The sequence below is a fragment of the Gambusia affinis genome, linkage group LG04, assembly GCF_019740435.1.
Source record: "Gambusia affinis linkage group LG04, SWU_Gaff_1.0, whole genome shotgun sequence".
NCBI lineage: Eukaryota > Metazoa > Chordata > Actinopteri > Cyprinodontiformes > Poeciliidae > Gambusia > Gambusia affinis.
In genome coordinates this window covers 16,369,093-16,388,445 of record NC_057871.1, presented here as the reverse complement: position 1 = coordinate 16,388,445, position 19,353 = coordinate 16,369,093, and the positions used below count along the sequence as shown (strand labels likewise).

The 19,353-nt window shown below is 38.2% G+C and overlaps 1 protein-coding gene across 5 annotated transcripts in view; it reads left to right on the top strand.

The window, feature by feature from the left end:
• rptor (regulatory associated protein of MTOR, complex 1) overlaps positions 1–19,353 on the top strand; it is a 139,924-nt gene that overhangs the window by 78,705 nt on the left and 41,866 nt on the right. For all 5 annotated transcript variants that reach the window (XR_006370320.1, XR_006370321.1, XM_044113284.1 and 2 more), the window contains exons 11-19: positions 2,531–2,606; positions 4,455–4,556; positions 8,173–8,256; positions 9,331–9,441; positions 10,309–10,383; positions 10,512–10,577; positions 13,519–13,710; positions 17,805–17,945; positions 18,374–18,494. Coding sequence is in view for 3 of the 5 variants with exons in the window: in XM_044113284.1 (XP_043969219.1) it covers positions 2,531–2,606; positions 4,455–4,556; positions 8,173–8,256; positions 9,331–9,441; positions 10,309–10,383; positions 10,512–10,577; positions 13,519–13,710; positions 17,805–17,945; positions 18,374–18,494 (968 nt within the window). In the remaining 2 variants the exon portion in view is untranslated. The remainder of the gene's footprint in view (positions 1–2,530; positions 2,607–4,454; positions 4,557–8,172; positions 8,257–9,330; positions 9,442–10,308; positions 10,384–10,511; positions 10,578–13,518; positions 13,711–17,804; positions 17,946–18,373; positions 18,495–19,353) is intronic.

Genomic DNA, 19,353 nt, shown 5'->3' with positions numbered 1-19,353 from the left:
TGTTATTCTCTTGGGTTAAACACTGTGAATTGTGACGCCATCATCTGAACTAGATTTAAATTCAGTATTTTTCAGCCCAGGCCCAGCCATTGGGAGCCTAATTAGATCTAGATTCTTTACAGCCAACACTGTATGTGGCTGCAAATTGCTACTTGATGAACAGCATCTCTTCTTAGGAACGCAGTCAGCTTTTTACTGTGAAGATTTTTACCACAGGGCTAATTCTTTGTGCTGCTACTGGTGACAAATCCCCCTCCCCAATAGCCTTAATCAAGCTACCTTTATATGTTTCCATGTTGCACATTCATCAGTGAGTCCATTACATGTTTTGCACTGTGCTGTCAACCAGCAATGCAACTCTATTATATCACTCTGGAATAATGGGAAAAGCCATTTGAGCAGGAGAGTCTCAGACAGAGTGAACCCTGCGTCATTCATTCAGCTTCACATTACATCGCTGTGCATCAACTGGGAACATGAATCAACCTCTAACTCATGCTAACTGAGAGGAAAAAGCCCCATCGAGGCTCTGAGTTCAATTTTCTGCAAGAAAAAGAAGCTTCCAGCTTCCAGTGGAGGTTAGAGGAGACGGGCTGAAAGGGAGAAAAGAGAAGCTGTGATAAGGTTTGATGTGGGTTGCATAACCCCATGAATTAAAAATGACCATGGGAGAAGAGCTGGTGTTTAGAAGGGGGATTAAAGGCTCCTCACTGCCCTCTCCAGGACCCGTGGAAAGAAATCTCAGTAGTTGTAGGCGCTCCGAGAACAATGCAGGGGAGACAATCTGATCTGAGAAAAATGGATTTGTACACTGGGGTTAAAAACTCGACCATAGATCTGGTGTTGACCTGCACTTGTGTACAAACTGAAAATCCATTTAGCTGTGTTATGTGACAAGACACAACCAAAGCAAATGAAATACATTCTGATTCATACATATGTAAGTAAACCTGTGCGAAAGATTGAATTCCCAACAAACCTAGCAAAAGGTGGTCAAAAGAGTGGCTCGATTTGTTTTATTGTTTTTTTAATTATTTCTGGGTGAAAAAAACTATCTTAGTACCCAAGAAATTGTGTTTAATATAAATTATTTATACAAATACAAATTTGTTTCTAATATAAATTTGTAATTAATGTTTTTCAGCTCAGTTCTCAAGTTTCAGATACATTAAAAATTGTTCATAAGTGCATTATTTGCTATCTATTTAAGAGGAACATCAGCTTGACAACACTAGAAAAACTATTTGTATAACAAATCTTATTACAACATGATAGTGAAGAAATATACATGTGTGATAAATAATACATGATACAAAAAAATCATAACAGAACTGTCTCTTTGGAATTAAATGTCTGAAACATTCCTCCGCCATTTTGGTTGATGTTGACATAATGACACCACACTGTTGCTGCAGATTTATCGGATCCATATCGACGACGCAGATCTCTGGTTCATCCACATCCCAAAGGAGCTCTGTGATTGAGATCCAATATCAACTTAGTGTCATGTTCAAGAACCCAGTTTGAGATGATTTATGACATGGTGCGTTATCCTGCTGAAGTATCCATCAGAAAAACGGTACTCTGTCGTCATAAAGTAATGGAAATGGTCAGCAACAGCACTCAAGTAGGCTGTGGCATTAAAACAATCCTTAATTTTGTCAAGATATTATTTTCCACTCCGTGACGCCACCAGCAGCATGAACTGTTGAAATGAGGCGGGATAGCTCCACGGTTTTGTGTTTATGCCAAAATGAAACCCAGCCATCTAAATCTTGCAGCTGCAGTTGTTTTCATTGAAAATTCAGTTTCCTGTGCTTTCACAGTCGACTCACTTCTCCTTTCTTGTTCGTCTGTCTTCTCCTTTCCGATGCTTCTAAACTTCAGCAAGTCGTGCAGACGTCTAAAAACATTGAGTTGCCATGCAGTTGGCTGATTTACTGTCTGTTTCATTGACCAGTTGAATATGATGTAGCAAATAATGCTTTTATTCATTATCTTTCCCTGTATCAAGTGTACAGGGAAAAGGTGCCACTGTTGATTTGTTTTTATACTTCTATGATATTACTACATTTGAACTGTACAGCTTTCTTGAACTTGAACTATTGATTTCATTATTCAGTGAGAAACAACTGACTTTAAAGTCAGTTGTTTAAACTGAATTTAAAGTTTGAATAAAATGTGATAGATTTATTTGTAATAATTTCTTTAAAAAACACTCTGTTTTATTAGTAAGAATTTCATAACTATCCATTCATTACAAGCATCTTTTTTTCACTCTTGTCTTCTTTTCTTGTAATTACAAATATGAATAACGCCACAAATGCAAACATCAGTAAACACTTCTGTATTTTCATAATTGTGCTATTACTATTGTTGTAACTACTTTGTATTGTCAACATTTGATTAATTATAGTAGTAATATGTTTGTATTTAACTTTTTTTGCATTATTACCTGACTTGTGTTGATTTTGACTATCAGATGATGTGATTCTAATGTGGTTTGTGTCTCCGTGTTTCATCCCTGCAGGCAAGCCTGGGACTTGGCCGTGGACATCTGCCTCTCTCAGTTGCCTACCATCATCGAGGAGGGCACCGCCTTCAGAGTAAGTGTGTGTGTGTGTGTGTGTGTGTGGGTGCGTGCGTGTGTGCGCGTGTGTATGTTGTTGAGGAATAAAACCGGGACTCTGACACTTTTAAAAACGCGGACAAATCCTTTTTGCTGTGTTTTTATAAGTGACGACGGGAATGTTAGAGATAACAGGATGCCATCTTTGATAGATGGCTTCTGTCCGCCGCTGATGTCCGGGAACACCAAACAGTTCTCGTTTGCTCTGCAGCTTTTCCTCCATCAGCACCACCACCATCTCTGATAATTACTCATACTCACACATTCCCAGTGGATAATATTGTAAAATGTCAAGTCTTATAACTCAAGTATGAGTGTCAAATAAAAAACGGTTTTCTGAAACCACTGGCCCTGCACTTTCAGCCACTGGTGTGTTTATTGTTATATTTACTGACACGGCAGGGGACTCTGATAGAGATGCTGAGTTCAATGAAAACAAGCTGCAAGAGGCTTATTGAACTGATGATGGGCTCATATATCTCGATCAACTCTTTTTTTTTTTCTTCTTTTTTTTTATGCATGAGCCGACTTGGTTTTTGATTTGTAGATAGATCAGTCACAACCTGTGCTTTGTAATGGAAACTGTTCAGGAGACTTTAGCACTTTAATCTTGGGCTTTCTTCCTGTCCACCTCGCCCTCGGAGGTGGGCTTCTTCTCCATCGCTCTCCTGGGGGCAGTTTCCTTTCCACACTTTCCCTAGCACTCAGGCTGAAAACACTTACCAACATCATAATTGAGCCCCGGAGGACCTTTAAAGAAGATCTTCCAGCTCTGTGTTGAATTCAGGAGTCTTTAAGATCTTTCTGATGCTCTTCAGCTATACATATTACTTTCTGAGGCTTTGGTAAAATTGATGAAAAGAAAAGTGGTGTGAAAAAGTGTTTGCCCCCTTCCCGGTTTCTTACGTTTTTGCATGTTTGTCATACTTCAGCATTTCAAAACATCAAACCAAAATTAAATATTAGTCAAAGACAAAACAAGTAAACACAAGTTTTGTTCACTGTGTGAACAACTGCAATAATGCATTAGTGTTGACCTGCAGTGAATCTTTTACAGCTGTAGAGGAATTTTGTCCACTCATCCTTGTTGATTTATTCTAATTCAGCCACATTGGAGGGTTTTGGAGCAAAGTAGACCTTTTTAAAGTCAAGCCACAGCATCTCATTTGGATCTCTGCTGGTCTGTGAGGTTGGAAGTGCTCTTTGCCAGTACCCTAATCTTGGCTCCCTTCTCAGGCAACAAGTGTGAAATTGCTGTTCTGGGACATTAAATATTCCTGTTAATGAAACTTTTCTGTTTTTTCATCTACAAGATGAAAAAAACAAATTGAACAAATTAGTAATTTTCTGAGTGCAGATTGTCTACTCAGGATGCTTTACATTTCACAAAACGATGAATAAGGTCAAAGTTTGGTGAAGTGTTTATTTTCCTGCTGTGATTATTTATAAATTAACCCATCCATCCAGTTCAGTGCTGTCATTTCCCTTCTCAAGATCTATTACCATACCCAAACATGGCATGATTCCTGCTGTAATTTCACCTCACAGCATTATCAAATAACGTGGGGCGAGCAGCCAATCAGGTGGCCTGCCACGGCAGCAGAGACCACAGAGACGGTAAGCTGATCATGATCGATCGGGATTTATGTTGTTGCTGCAGTGCAGTGTCACCTCTCAGCTCATTATGTTGGGCCTTTTTATGAAATGATGAGCTAGTTGCTGCAGACTGGCTGTGTGTGTGCGTGTGTGTGTAAGTAAGAGAGAAGGAAATTCAGCACAGTAAAAGCTCTAATATCTTTGTTACTTCTGCTGCTTGTGTCCACAGCACAGTCCGTTCTTCGCAGAGCAGCTCACAGCGTTTCAGGTCTGGTTGACCATGGGTGTGGAGAACAGAAACCCTCCTGAACAGCTCCCTATAGTGCTGCAGGTACACACACGCAACCATGCCTGCACACCTTCTTATGATCAGTGATTTCTGTATGCATGATGGCACTTCATTAACCCAGAAATGATCTACGCAAAGCCTGGTGATTGGAGAATACACCAAATTGAAAACATTAACATCGAAGTCAAGCATAGATTACATATTTGCTTTAGTATGTTACACTATAACTACAAGAATTGAAACTGATCAGTAGGTTTTTTTATTATTTCTGTGGGGAAAAAGTATTATAATTTCTTCTTTTTGCAATTATTAGTAAGAAGATGCCATTCTGTCCTCCTCTCATTCTTTCCTTTTGTCTTATGTTTCTCCTATGACTCACATCTACTTATATTTAATAGATAAAGATATTTGCACTGCTTTCTGCTGTTTTTCTTTTGGCTGCCAGATTGTTATTTTTTTTAAATATTTTGACACTAATGCATTGATGACATTAAAAACACAGCACCAGATGCAGCATGAGAGAAAATCAGGATATTTTGCATGACTAATGGCTTTTCGGTGATTTTTACATATGATGTCTACAAATTAAACATGGCATAGATGTTTCAGGTGTTTGCAGATCAACATCTGTTGCATATTGTCAAGGGGAGCGAGGGCCAATCTTCTCAACACAGTTCACAGCACGCCAAGCAGCTGCTTAAACCGACTACCGCTACATAAAGCGCTGCTGTCGATTTTACCTGATACCGAAAGCCATCAGTGTTGCAGGTTGCACAGAAAAGGCTTTATTCTCTATTATGTAGCAATAGCATCTTGATTAAACTCACAAATCACCTGCCAAAACTGTACCGGTACCCGAGAATATTACTGCTACAGGGACTACTTCTTATCCTGAGATCTGGCTCTTCTCTAAGGCTTAATTTATTATAATTTATTACACCAGGCGTTCCTTTTTACCACATCTTTTACCTCAGAAGTGTGAAAATCCTTCTTGGAAGTTCAGTTCAGGACTTTCAGGCTAATTTCCTTTATTACATCCCCACAGCTAAACCTACATCTGTGGCTGCTCCTATGTCTGGTAGAAATGGTAAATTTGTTGGGGAGTGGGGAGGGAGCTGCAGTCTGATGCTTCGCTTTTGTCCTTCCACCTCCACCGCCATCTTCCCCGCAGGGTGGTACAGTGGCAGCGTTGCATTATATCACAGCGTAGTAGCTGCATGAAGCTGTCCGTGCTGAATGGTAATTTCCTGCTGAGTCAGCGCTCTGCGAGCAGCAGCACATCCATACAGCGGGGCCCGTCGGGACCCGTTAAAAGCCAGGAAAAAGGCGCCGTGATTGAAGAGCACGTGGATGCTGCGTGTGCGTGTGTGTTTGTTTGGAAACAACAGGGAAACAGCTGCAGTAGCCGTTCAGTTTGTGCAACTTCATGCGGTTGAACACCGTGATTTGGAAGAAAATATATGTGTTTGTGTTACTGGATGATTCTGTGTGTTTACACACACTGTTACAGGAGGATGAAGACTGTAACAGTGTCTTTAGAGTGCTTATGATTTGATGCCAAATATTTTCAGGCGCCATTTGAAGGATGAAAGATTAACAAGAAACAAGAAAAACAGAGTAATCCATCAATTATGGTCTTTAGTAAAATGAGCAACAACTCATCTACAGCAGGTTTGAGATGCTGTGCTGCGTTGTCTTGACAACAGCTATTTCATCTAAAAAGGATTAGCAGATTGTGCGCAAGGATTACAGCATTTAAAAATCACAGTGCTACGGTAACAGAGGCGTTCACGCCTGTTTGTTCCTCCACAAACAGGCCTGTAGCTATTAAACAACATATGCACCTCACACAGAGCGCATGTTTTCAGACCTGAACATTTTCTTACATCACAACCACAAACTGCAATGTAAGTCATTAGGAGTCATTAGGATCATAACCAACACAAAGCATGATTGTGAAACGAAATAAAAAGCATACAGTGTTTTCAACAACACTAGCCTTTAACTAGGCCATTGTAACCTCTGTATGTTCAGGGTTGTCGTCCTCTAACAGGTTTTCTTTAAGGATCGTACTCTTATTCAGCTTTATCCATTTTCCCCTCAAATCTGACAAACTTCACTGGCTGTACTGGGAAAAAAAAGCCCATCCCCACAGCGTCATGCTGGCACCACTGTGTTTCACTGTGGATTTTCTGCCACACAAAGCATTATGTATGTGCCTTTTATATTGCTTATGGCATATTTGTAATGGCTTCCTGATTACAGTCACTTTATTTTTGACACTCTCCCAGAAACACCAAAATTTGTGGCCTGTGCCTCTAAAAGTTGTCTTGTCTGCAGCTATGTCCACCTGAGCTGGGGATCCCTGCAGTTCCTCCAGAGTTACACAGTGGTAATTTCACTGCTTCTCAAACTAATGCTTTCCTTGCCCTTACTCCTTTTCTTTACTAATTTAGTGACTTTGGCAGGTAATTATTGGCATCAGATTTTATTTAGAAGAATCGGTATGTGCTAATTTTTTCAGATTTTGATTTGTTGAAAATGTTGAAAGGCACAATAAAATTTTCTTTACTTCATCAATATGCACTGCTTTGTGTCGACACGTCTCATTAAGACAAACGAGGTTTTGCGATTTGAGACAACGTGAAAAGGTTTGGGGGGTGAGAATATTTTCACGAAGCACTGCAACATGACGCGCATCGGTGCTCAGACACAGGAGAACAGGAGGCAGCACTTACTCACTGCTTGCGAATCAGAGTGAGGTAAAGATATTGCAGCGGTAAAAACACACTCACGTTCTCTGTTGTGTTGCAGTGTTGATCTGGGACTTTATTTCCATTCCTTCCAGGCCTTCTGCTCTATGAATAATGCACAGCAAATGTAGTCGGTGATGATGAGAATGAAAGAAAGATATGGATTTAGTTGGATTGCGCTCATACCAGGAGAGGTTTGGGTCGGGTTGTTGCCCTGTGGCTTTTCTGCTGCGCCTACGTCACGTAAAAACACACGAGCACGGACGTTCCCACGCTCCTCCTCAGAGCTGGAGGCAGACGTGCTCCGGTCTTCCCCCAGCCTCCTTCTGTTTCTGCGGTCACGCTCACAGGTCGATGTCCCCCCGAGGATTCTGTTCATGCGTCGTGTGTAGGAGGAGATGCTTGTGTGAGTCTGCGGTCCTCCATATGCTTGTTCCCACACACACTGTGAAAGTCACATGGAGATGCTCCAGCGTCCTGCCTTCACACAGACTTTAATGCTGCATTGCATAGTCTATGCAAACACAAGCATTTATGTATTTTTAGCATCTGCCATATGCATCCTATAAATAGTCTTGTGTGGCTACAACAGATTTCTAAACTATTCCCAGTTGGCATCGGTATTTCATTATATGAATGCAGGTAAGTTAAAGCGCCCACACAGATGATGTCATACTCCGATACCTTTTGTAAGCATCCAAATAAAATGGCAGCCAAGAGGACACACCCAGCTGCCCACACACTCAGTAATGGTTCTGGTTCTAGTAGTGGTGGGAGCACCACCTGTTCCAACTCACCTTCTCTGCCATATTCCCTGCTGCTCTTCCTCTTCCTTTAATCTCAGACTTCCCTCCGGTTTCGTAGGCAAACCCAGATTACCTCTGATCTGTTTTCCTGCCTTTCAGGTTCTCCTGAGTCAAGTGCATCGGCTGAGGGCGCTGGACCTGCTTGGACGGTTCCTGGATTTGGGACCCTGGGCCGTCAGTCTGGTTCGTTCGCCTCTTTTATATCGGTTTGACACTGCTAAGTGAAATCTGACATAGTCGAACCCTGAGTGTCAAAGGTAGTTTAAACAATTTGAAAGCATGAAAATATGTTCCACCATAGTAATAACTGCATCATTTTTAAATCTATCAAAATGGTTTGAAAAATTTAAACAACAGTGCAATAACACAAAGACAAATTCTGCACAGTGAAATAATTATCGATTGAAGAATTAAACGTGAGCTTCAGATGAAATAAAACTAAAATATGCGATCAGCTCACTTGGTTTACAAAGAACAGTTTGGTTATATTGACCACATTTTAAGAATTAATCTAAAAAATCCCTTTCATGCTGTTTTCTCTTAATAAATGTAATCATACAGTTGAAACCAGATATTTCACCAAGTAAAAATTTTTTTTTCTTGCTGTCTGACCTTAAGTCAGATCAGATTAGAATTACAAAAATTATATGCTAGAAAACCTAGCGAGAACATTTTTTTAGAGATTTTTTTGTAAATTTATTGATTTCAGAAGTTCACATACATTTGGCCAGTTTCAGAAAATAATGTTTTTTATTTCCTGAAATAAAAAACATTATTTGGTTTGACCCAAACCCCAGAAGGTTTGGGTCAAACCTTCTGGGTTTCCTTCCACAAGCTTCTCACAATGCTTTACTGGAGTTCTGGTCCATTCCTCCTGACAGAACCTTTGTAACTGAGTCCATTTGGTCTTTCAGTCCTACCAATAGCTCCTCCATAGGATTGAGATTATGGCTCTGTGGTCTGTCCCAACCTCTATTTTTTACATTTTTCAAAAAAAAAAAAATATATATATATATATATATATATATATATATATATATACTGGCCATATATATATATATATATATATATATATATATATATATATATATATATATATATATATATATATATATAAGAGCATTGTAGAAAGTGATAAACATCTCAGGCCACTCTGCTGCCTGATTCAGCTTTACTCTATCCTCACACCTGTTTGCTAAGAGGCCACATGACTTTGCCCTGTAAGCACCGGTGCTGGGTTGTTTGTGGATCTTGCAGGCCCTGTCTGTTGGGATCTTCCCATATGTGTTAAAGCTGCTCCAGAGTTCAGCCAGGGAGCTGCGGCCGCTGCTGGTGTTCATCTGGGCCAAAATCCTTGCTGTGGATAGTGTAAGTAATGCTAAACAATCCTACACAGATGTTTATCATCTGTGTGTTTCTTTCCTGTTTCATTTAAAACCTCATAGGATGGGCACTTCCACATTAGTATAATCAAAACACTTGGACTTTGTCAAAATTTAAACTAAAAGGTTCAGGTTTGTGTTAATATGCGTGTTTCATAAATGTTCAATCACCATTTTGATTGTGAAGTCAACCTGCAGTGTAATTTTCTCATAAATTAGACATTGAAGAGTTAAACTGTGAGCATTCAGCTGAAGCATTTTTCTTCTTCATATCAGTGACATTCTCACAATCTCACTCTGGCCAATGAAAACATTACAGAAATGGATGGAGAGAGGCATAAAGTGCTTTTTCTCAGTTTTTTCCCTTTTACTTAAAAGTAATAGTAATTGTCAAAACTGTGGGGATAAAGTGCACCTCCTAAACAATTTTGTTGTTGAAGAATTTGGAGATGATGAGTTGTGCCAACAAATAAAACTCAAATTCAAAAGGCCTTATAAAAAAGTCTTACAAATTTATCAAAATATATTTCAAATAACAAACATGCAGCCATGTTTAAGAGCTGAAGCGTCAGCTCGGGTACTAGAAGTACAGTTTTTTTTTTTTTTTTTCATTTTAGTTAGAAATGATTAAAATCTGGCAACAGTTGTTGCTTATTACTGTTGCACTTCCTAATATTTTGATTTTGAGGAAACTTTGAAGACAACCGTTCTTTTCAACCGACCCTGATTTAATAATGGTATTCAGTCGTCACTCAGTCTGTTCTGGGAAAAAGAGAAAAAAGCAACACATTATAATAATTGTTACTCTAAATGAAGAGTGACGCCTCTCAACTCCTGCTCTCCATTTTCACAGTCATGTCAAGCCGACCTGGTGAAAGACAACGGACACAAGTATTTCCTGTCTGTATTAGCTGACAGTTACATGCCTGTAAGTATCAGCCGCCATCGCCGGTAAAAAGTGTTTCATGCGATTGTTTCTGCTTAATTTGATGCGAAGCTGTTTAAATATTAATAGCTTACTGTGAGAGGGTTGAGGAATGCTTTCCTCTCTTTCAGGCGGAACATCGTACAATGGCCGTTTTCATTTTGGCTGTCATTGTCAACAACTACAACACGGGCCAGGTACAGAACCGGTTTGAATTTGTGTGTGTGGCTCCGAGTGGATCGTCAGAAGGCCAGAGGGAGCACACGGCAAATTATTAATTTACTCCTCTCGCCTGGAAACGAGGTCCTCTCAGAGCCAGCTGTCATCTCTGTCGCCTGTTGTATATTTCCAGTAGATATTGGTTATGTGACAGTTTTGTCAGCAGCAGTTACTTCTGCAGCCTCTGTTTCTGCCCCAGCCACCTACGTGGTGACACTTTATCTCCAAAAGAGTCACTTCCGTCGGCCCCCGGCCTCCTGCGCGCAATCCCAGAAGCCTTTTATGTCTGCTGCTCATCAAATACCCAGCGGTGCAACGTAGGGATAATGTAACTCGCCATTCCACCCAGACACGCAAACAATTCCTAAGAAAATATTTGTAATATTTTTGTCTAGTTATGGTTGTTATGTGTGTCTTTTATTCCTACTCATGTGCCTGTTTCTGATATTACATTTTATAAAAGTGGCAAATCAGAAAACCTGTACCGGCTGTCAGGCTCAGAAACACCAATCCTTCATGTATATTTCTCTGTAAACTGAGCACTCCCACATCTCCTGCTGGTTCCTGTAAATAATAGATGATTGTGACATTACAGAGAGACTCTCTCCCTGCTTTTCAGCTTCAGTTTCCTGTTTATTTCTGATGTTAAACAACGGCATTCATTGCTGTGGATTTAAAGCTGAGAATGTGTCACACAGCAATCACAATGTTGATAAAAGTATTTGAAGCTTTTTATTCATAATAGTCAACAGGTTGCTGATTTCAAATATGAGTTTGACTAGACAATGAACTAAAATGGGTCTCATTTTGATCATGAGTGCAACAAGAAAGAACAAATATATTTTTTAAGTCACCAGGGGCAGACAAACTTTCAATCTAATTACCCAAAAATGGCATTGTTCTATTTTATTTAATGTTATCACTGCTCACAAAAAAATAGATTGATTTTAGTCAGAATTAAGTTATTAAAAAGGCAACAAAAAAGATCATAATCATTTTTTTATCAATAAAAATGCAATATATGTATAAAAAGGTAATTTTTCCCCAAATAAAACTTTGTAGCTTAATGAAAATAATCTCCCACAGTCTCACTCAAATAGTTACTTCTCTGCAATATCTACCAGGTGTAGTTACTGGTTCTCTCTTTATTGTGAAAGTTTGTAGGAATTAATATTTTATTGACCAACTGGACAAGAACAACTGAATGAACCAGTTCAGGCCAACATTTCCCAAAAGGAAAATCCTAAAAGTTCCTCATTGGAAATGTGTTCTGTAGCACATTTTTATGCTGTAATAGTAGCAAACATTGGTGCTGCAGCATTTAGCTGTCACCAACCCATCATCCCAGTAGAAATGAGCAACATTAAGATGCAAGTTAGAGTTGAGTATCCAGTAATATCTCTCTTTTTTTTAATCAGATATAACAATAAAACCTGCTAAAGCAGCTTACTTCCTGTTTAGATATTTCTTCACTGCTGTTGTAATTCATGTTTTTTTTTGTTAATTAGAATCTGTGATTTGAAGCTTCATGAAAAATGTTTGCCCCTCTTACTTAAATGTATCAGATCATAAAATTAAACCTGAGCAAAAACAGAAGGAGAAAAATGTTCTCATGATTTCATTTACTAAAGGAAAAAACTATCCAGACCATTCTGGCGATTCTTGCAACCCTTTCTGGACAACAACGGCCATTTGGAATTTGTGAAAACTAACAATGAGGCTTTTATATCCCTGTGGAGGAATCCTGCCTCGTTTCTTTTGTCAAACCATTTTAAGACAGCCATATTGGTAGGATTTTCAGCATGAATGGCCAATTTAAGCTCATCTCAATTAGCTTTCAGTCTAGACTTTTATGAGGCCGCTATTGAAATCATTCAAGGTTGAACTTGCTGGTCTGCATAAGATGGTTGTTCTGTTACATAACCCAGATGTTGGTGAACTGAGAACCACAAGCTTATAAATGGCTTTTTAACCCTTTCCAGATGGTAAAGTGTCGTCTTTAGATTAAGACACATCATGCATGTGTCTCTTTATGAAAATCTTTTTCTCCTACTTGATGATGTTCCGTTCAATTCCTTCTTAGTACTATAGGTCTAGGACTGAACTATTCAACTGGAAATATGTGATTAATTATATTACTGATTTAATTGGGTGTGTGGGTCATTTTGACTTCCCTCAATGTCTGAAGATCTGCAACTTCAAAATTTGACAGAAAAGCAAAAAAAAAAAAAAAAAAAAATCTACTATGTAAAAGGACAAAATACTCTTTCATTCTTTTCCTTTAATTGTATTAGGTCTGTTTGTTTTTTACCCAGAAAGACATTCAAATCAAACATGTGATCTGCAAAGCGTTGTAGTAACATTGCAGAGCTTTTCTCAGTGCTGCTATAGAATGGATCTGTTTTGTCATCTCAGTTTACATAGGGTGGATTTTCTTTCCAGTCGCTGTAGTTGCTGCATTTTTGATAACTTGCTTAAAGAAGAAAAAGCAATAGAGCTAAAATCCAGATATAAAACACTATTTAACATCAATATAATAAAAAAAATGTCATTACCTTGCAGGCTTCACAGTTAATTTTAGTAAAGTCTTAATGTCGTGTTGCTAATCTATAATCTTTTCTGTCCAAATCTCACAGCAAAAGGTTTAGAGGTTAGTGGAGATTTATTGACTTATGAGTTTCAAGTCAACCTGAGACCTCTGTGCTGCTTGGGAGGATTAGGCTCCTATCATGCTTGTTTTGTCATGAATCCTATACAGAAAGACCAGCTTTAGCCACGAGGAACAGCAGTCACAGTCAGAAGAGCTCTGTCTATTCTTACCTGGAAATAACAAATATATTTTCCTTTATACAAGATCAAAGTAAACAGATAAACAATTTAAGGTTTCCATCACCCTTTCTTCGTCTTTCTGCCCTCTAGGAGGCCTGTCTCCAGGGTAACCTGATCGCCAACTGCCTGGAGCAGCTTTCTGACCCCCACCCGTTGCTCCGACAATGGGTGGCGATCTGCCTGGGCCGGATCTGGCAGAACTTTGAACCTGCGCGCTGGTGTGGCGTCCGAGACAGCGCTCATGAGAAGTTGTATACGCTGCTGTCAGATCCCATCCCCGAGGTGAGAAGTCTGAGCCACACCTCAAACACAGTCAAAAACACATGCAGGTGTGTATTTATGGGGCACCAAATGTCGATTTTGTAGTTGTTCTGTGTCCATAAAGAGAGAGGAAGAGTTGAACTTTTCTCTTCGCAGGTTTTCGCCATTCAGTCTCACCAGGCTTCATCAGTTTTGTAAAGAAAATTAAGCAAAAATGCAAAGATTTTTACCTTAAGAGCCCTGAATACAAATCCAAACCACATTTTCAGTTTGTCAGACAAATATTTTTCCACTCCACAGTTAAATCCAAGTATTTTGTCATAAAACAGATTAGAGATTGTTTGTAATGTGGGCAAGGTGAAAATGTTCCAAAGGTTTGAATACTTTTGCCAGCTGCTGTTTATTATTTATAATGTTTATAATTACTTTATTGATTGTTTCTATTGTTCAAACTGAAAAGATTTTAAATTAACAGTGAAAGTTTTTTTTTTTTTTTTTTTTGTAGAATCCAGATCTATCTTAAATTCTCAGCAGGGTTGGGTTAGCTTTACATTTTTAGATGTCCTATTAAGATTTTTCCCTCTGAAGTTGAAGCTGTCATAAGAAAGATGGAGCAATGCCACCTGTATAAACAAAGCTTTAATAAAGTGCTGTTTTTTTATGCTTTCAAACTAGATTAAATGTACAAACAAGAGTTGTTGCTACATTTATCACAGAATTAGACGGCCGTCTTCCTACAGCTGTCGCTGTTTTCAGCTCTTGAGCACGCTCTCCTTTGCCCAACTACTCCTACATTCCTCCAAAGAAAGTCTTGGTGGATCATCAGCATCCACAGGCCTCTCTTTTCTTTTGACAAGTGCTTTATGACTGGAGCTGTGTGGGAACCTGAGCTGGGTGCAGATTTCACAGATGAAGGGTGGATCGTCAGAATAGATGCCGGCTATTTCTGTGCTCGATCAGCAGTTCGAGGCTCTTCACAGGCTGCATTTTTCTAAATCTTGACTGGCTGGGATGTATGCAGAAGTGCGGGTCACAATTCAGGCTTTATATGTATATATTTATGTGTACATACACACATATATATATATATATATATATATATATATATATATATATATATATATATATATGTATACCTACTGTATATAAAACTTAAGTCATTGTGCTATGTTTGTATTCTGGCTTAAAATGAGTTAAACTTAGTAGACAGAACTGTTTTACTTTGACTGTCTTCCCGTTTTCTGCAGTGAGATGATAACTGAGAAACCAGTTATCATCTGTGAAATAAATGTCAGACATTTTCAACATCACAAAAAGATATATAGGACAAAGTTTAACAGTAGTTAAACTTTGAAATTCCTTTGCTGGCTCTCGTATGAAAAAGTCATAAAAATGAGCTCTATGAATAATGGTGGTCAGAATTTGGCTAATAGCTAAATGAGATATAGTGCCAGATACATTCATCTTCACCCCTGGTAAAATACATGTAAAAACCTCAACATAAATTAATATTTTATTGCACTACCACAATATCATTCTGAAATAATAGTTTTTTTTATTAAAAACTATCAGTGCAACAATTCTTGATACTCCAGCTGTTATTACTTTGTACAACTTCATTCTGTCACTATGACAGAACTGTTTTCTACTTTTACATTTGATTTGCAGCTAGGGCGTAGGAATCGTTTCGATAATTCCCTTTTGCACAACCTCTCCAGATCATCCAGTGTGCTGGGTCGTTTTATATTCTCTACTCTCTTGAGCTCATCATAAGGTCTGATGAGGTCTGGTAAAATGGAGCCTCTGCCACCTTTTTACCAGAGGTGCTAGTAAATGCAACCCTCAATTTGTATTAAACCAAAGGTCATTCAAAGTGTTGCAGGTAATCTGATATCTGATATATCAGATCAATATTTCAAATTGATCTGACATATCAATTTGAAATATCAGATGAAAATAATTAAGTGAGATGAAGCCAGGGGTAATGTCCTGCAGATTGAGGAAGAAGCTTGTTTTATGAGCACATTTAACATTCTGACTTCTTATTTGTTATTATCCTTGTATTCTCCTTCTTTCTATTAATACTTTAATATTGTAAGAAAATTTATACAAATAAGTGCTGGGTGATTAAAATAAGGAAAAAAAAATCTATGAAAACTTTTATTTTATTTTGTATTTTAATGATAAAATTTTCACACCAGCAGCAAAATCCAAATTCTTAGTTAGGGGTTTAGGAATGACCCTAGGAAATAAAAAATGTCCTCCGCTGTGGTAGAAATTTGGCTTTTTGTGTTGCTTTTTCATAGCCTGGCAGGGAAAATAAGAGCCGCATAAATTCATGACTATCTACAAATTTAATTGGAGTTGAGTCGAGTTTGAAAAAGTAAAAGTAGGCAGACATTCACTCTTTCAGAGTTTCTCAACTTCCCTGCTGCGCACATGGAAGATCTTCAATGAAAAGAATTTCTAAAAAATAAATAAATAAACAAACATTGAGTCTTAACCTTTAGCTGTAAATTAATTTTAGTTTGACAAAAATATTTGCAGACATACTTTCAGATGTACCGTAGCTTCAGTCTGGTTTAAAAAGGTGAAAAAATAGACATTCCTGTTGCCTGGTTAAATCCAGTCAAGGACAAAGTGCATTAGATGGAGAAGAGCTTTTCTTTTTCCTACTTTTTAAACTTAATTTCAGATGCCAGCTATGCTGCAACAAACCCCTTTCTGTTATCAAGTGGCATTGAGGAGGCCTCAGGCTAAAGTCACTGACCATGAAGTGTCCAGTCTTTCCAGGGCTTCTCTGACAAAGGCACAAAACTTTTTTTTTTCTTTCACTAAAGCTTTAAATTAATAATAACTCTTGAGGCCACTAAGGATTGTTTTATTCTGACAGAGGTTGTCTCCAAAAAACTCACAAGGAGACACTAAAGACCTCTTGCGCAGCCTGATAGGACGACACAAGTAAAACATCACCTGAAAGGTCTTATGGTTCAGATTTCTGTCTGACAATCACCCTGCCTAAAATATGAGTGAAGTAAATTTCACAAAAACTTACCAAGTAATGCACTCACCGGCCACTTTGTCAGGTACACCTTGGATTTACTTGGTTCAACAAGGTGTCAGAAACATCCCTCAGAGATTTTAGTCTGTATCGACTCTGGAGCTTTTCCTGGCTTTGACAAACCTGTGTGAATTGTAACTTTAGTCTCTAGTACTTGACTGGAGCATCACTTGGGTTGGTCTCCAACTGCTTTTCGCCCTCTTGCTCCAGGGTTCAGCCTGTTGATATTCTGTGTATCATAGTTGCAAAAAGTTTAAAAAGACATTTTCATATTTATTGTATGGCCATCCACTTGATATTTTCAGTTTTCTCTTGTTTTCTGCCTTAGGTGATGATCCACAAAAGACTGCACTTTCTGTTCTTACATTTGCAAAATACACCTTTAAGACCAGAGGCATTTTAAGCTGTCTCTCTGGGAGCTGTCAGTAACTTCAACACCAAGTCCCATTTTAATTTTGCAGATAACCTGTGTGATTAGTAAGCAAGGTCTGGTTTCTGGTATGAAGAAAATCCAAGGTTTTAAAATATCACAAATTGAAAACTGCAAAATATTTCCTTCATACTGTTCCTGTAGGTTTAAATTAGATGATAAAGAAAGAGCCGAAGTGACTGCAGAATACATCAACACTTTCTGTTTTAGTCATGAAGCTTTGTGTTGCCACCATAAACCACTCAGAAAAATATTAATTCTTGTGCTGTAATTTGGTTTGGTTTATGACATCAGTTGCTAATGCAGAATCCTCTCTGGGCGACGCTGAGTTTAGATTAAACATCCAGTGAAGCGGAAAGACAGAAATGAGATACTGTACTGCCGATCAGCTAATAGATGCTTGCAGCTCCGATGATCTTCACATTTTACACTGATGCTGGGAGACAAACTAGTGTTTAATTACTTCTAAAACTTTTATTTATTGGTCTCACTTGGCATTCTGTCAGTTTTGTGTGTCTTAAATGAGAAGAAAAGTGTTTAGGAGTCTGAGAGTTGTGCTCACAGCGTTATATCACACACCAGCTGAACAGAAAGTTGAGGTTTGTCATCTTTATTTAATTGCAGGTAAGATGTGCTGCTGTGTTTGCTCTGGGAACGTTTGTTGGAAACTCTGCTGAGAGGACCGATCACTCCACCACCATTGACCACAACGTGGCCATGATGCTGGCTCAACTCATCAACGATGGCAGCCCCGTGGTCCGCAAGGTCTCTGTGCTGCACGATCACTCATTACCAATCACACGTGAAATGCAGCTTCATCTTGGATTTCATGGAAGCAAAAACTTACCTGATATGTACAAATACGTTTTTTATTTTGTGGGTGTTTCTTTGTAATAATGCATTTGAAATGCAAGCATAAAACATTTCTTTCTAGTACAATTATCTTAGAACACTTGACATAAGACAAAGGTAACTTACAAGTAACGTTTCTGCAAGATATGGAAGGGTTTTTTTAAGTAAATTATTCCTTAATATTTATTTTAAAAAAAGCCTAATTCTACTGGCAGATTTTTTTTACTAAAAGCGTTTTCCCAAAGTTACAAATATTTCAAAATTTCAGTAAGAGTATTAAGACAGTCTCTAAAAAAAATCCCTCAGTATTTTTGTTTTGTCTTGTTTTTGCTGTTTCTCAGGAGCTGGTGGTAGCCCTGAGTCACCTGGTGGTCCAGTATGAGAGCAACTTCTGCACAGTTGCCCTCCAGTTTATAGAAGAAGAGAAGAACTACGCCGTGCCATCACCAGCCAACGCTGCAGGTGATTTCAAGCTGATCTTGTCTGAGGATGTGCAAAGTCTGACCCACAATTTGATTTCTTTCTTTCACCAAAAGTTAATTTATTGTACTATTTGGTATTCTTTGAGGAGTATTATTCCCACAATGCGTGTAACTGTTTTTACACTGTTCATTTGTCACAAAATAGAAAGTTGGGGGTTAAGTGTGCTTTGCAAATCTTGTCCTCCATTTATCCGTCACAGGTTTTTGATTAAACTTAAGGAACAGAGGATAAGCTCTAAAGCTAGAGTTACAGTTTTCTGCACAGGCAGGTGTGTTGTGAATTCAAGGATGCATTTATGTGGTGAACCATATGCTTATGTAGCATATTGAGTTTAATTTCCCCATTTAAAGCATTAGACCAGTGGTTCTTATCCTTTTATGAGGTACCAAACCCATCAGTTTCATATGTGCATACACCAAACATTTTTTTAATGATAAATAAAATACTTTTTTTTTCCAAATTCAAGACATAGGTATATGTTTTTTTGCTGGTGCACAAAATGAGCCGTGCGCGAACGTTGCCTTGCTCAAAGAACAAAACCATCCATGAACTCACAGCAAATTACAGTATTACTTTATTCTGGCCCCCCCAAATTTTTTTTTTTACTATTTTAGTAATTAAAAATAAATTTTGATAATTTTTTTTTTGTTTTGTTTTTTTTTGTTTTTTGAAGAATTTAAAAAAATTTTAATAAATTTTTTTTTTTTTTTTTTTTAAATTTAATTAGTTTTTTGTCGTTTTGAATCCACAAAATACTTTTTTTGGGGCCACAGTGAAGCATTGCACAAATTACATACCTGCAAATCAGTGTGACTTCTGTTGTTGTTTTTGGGAGACC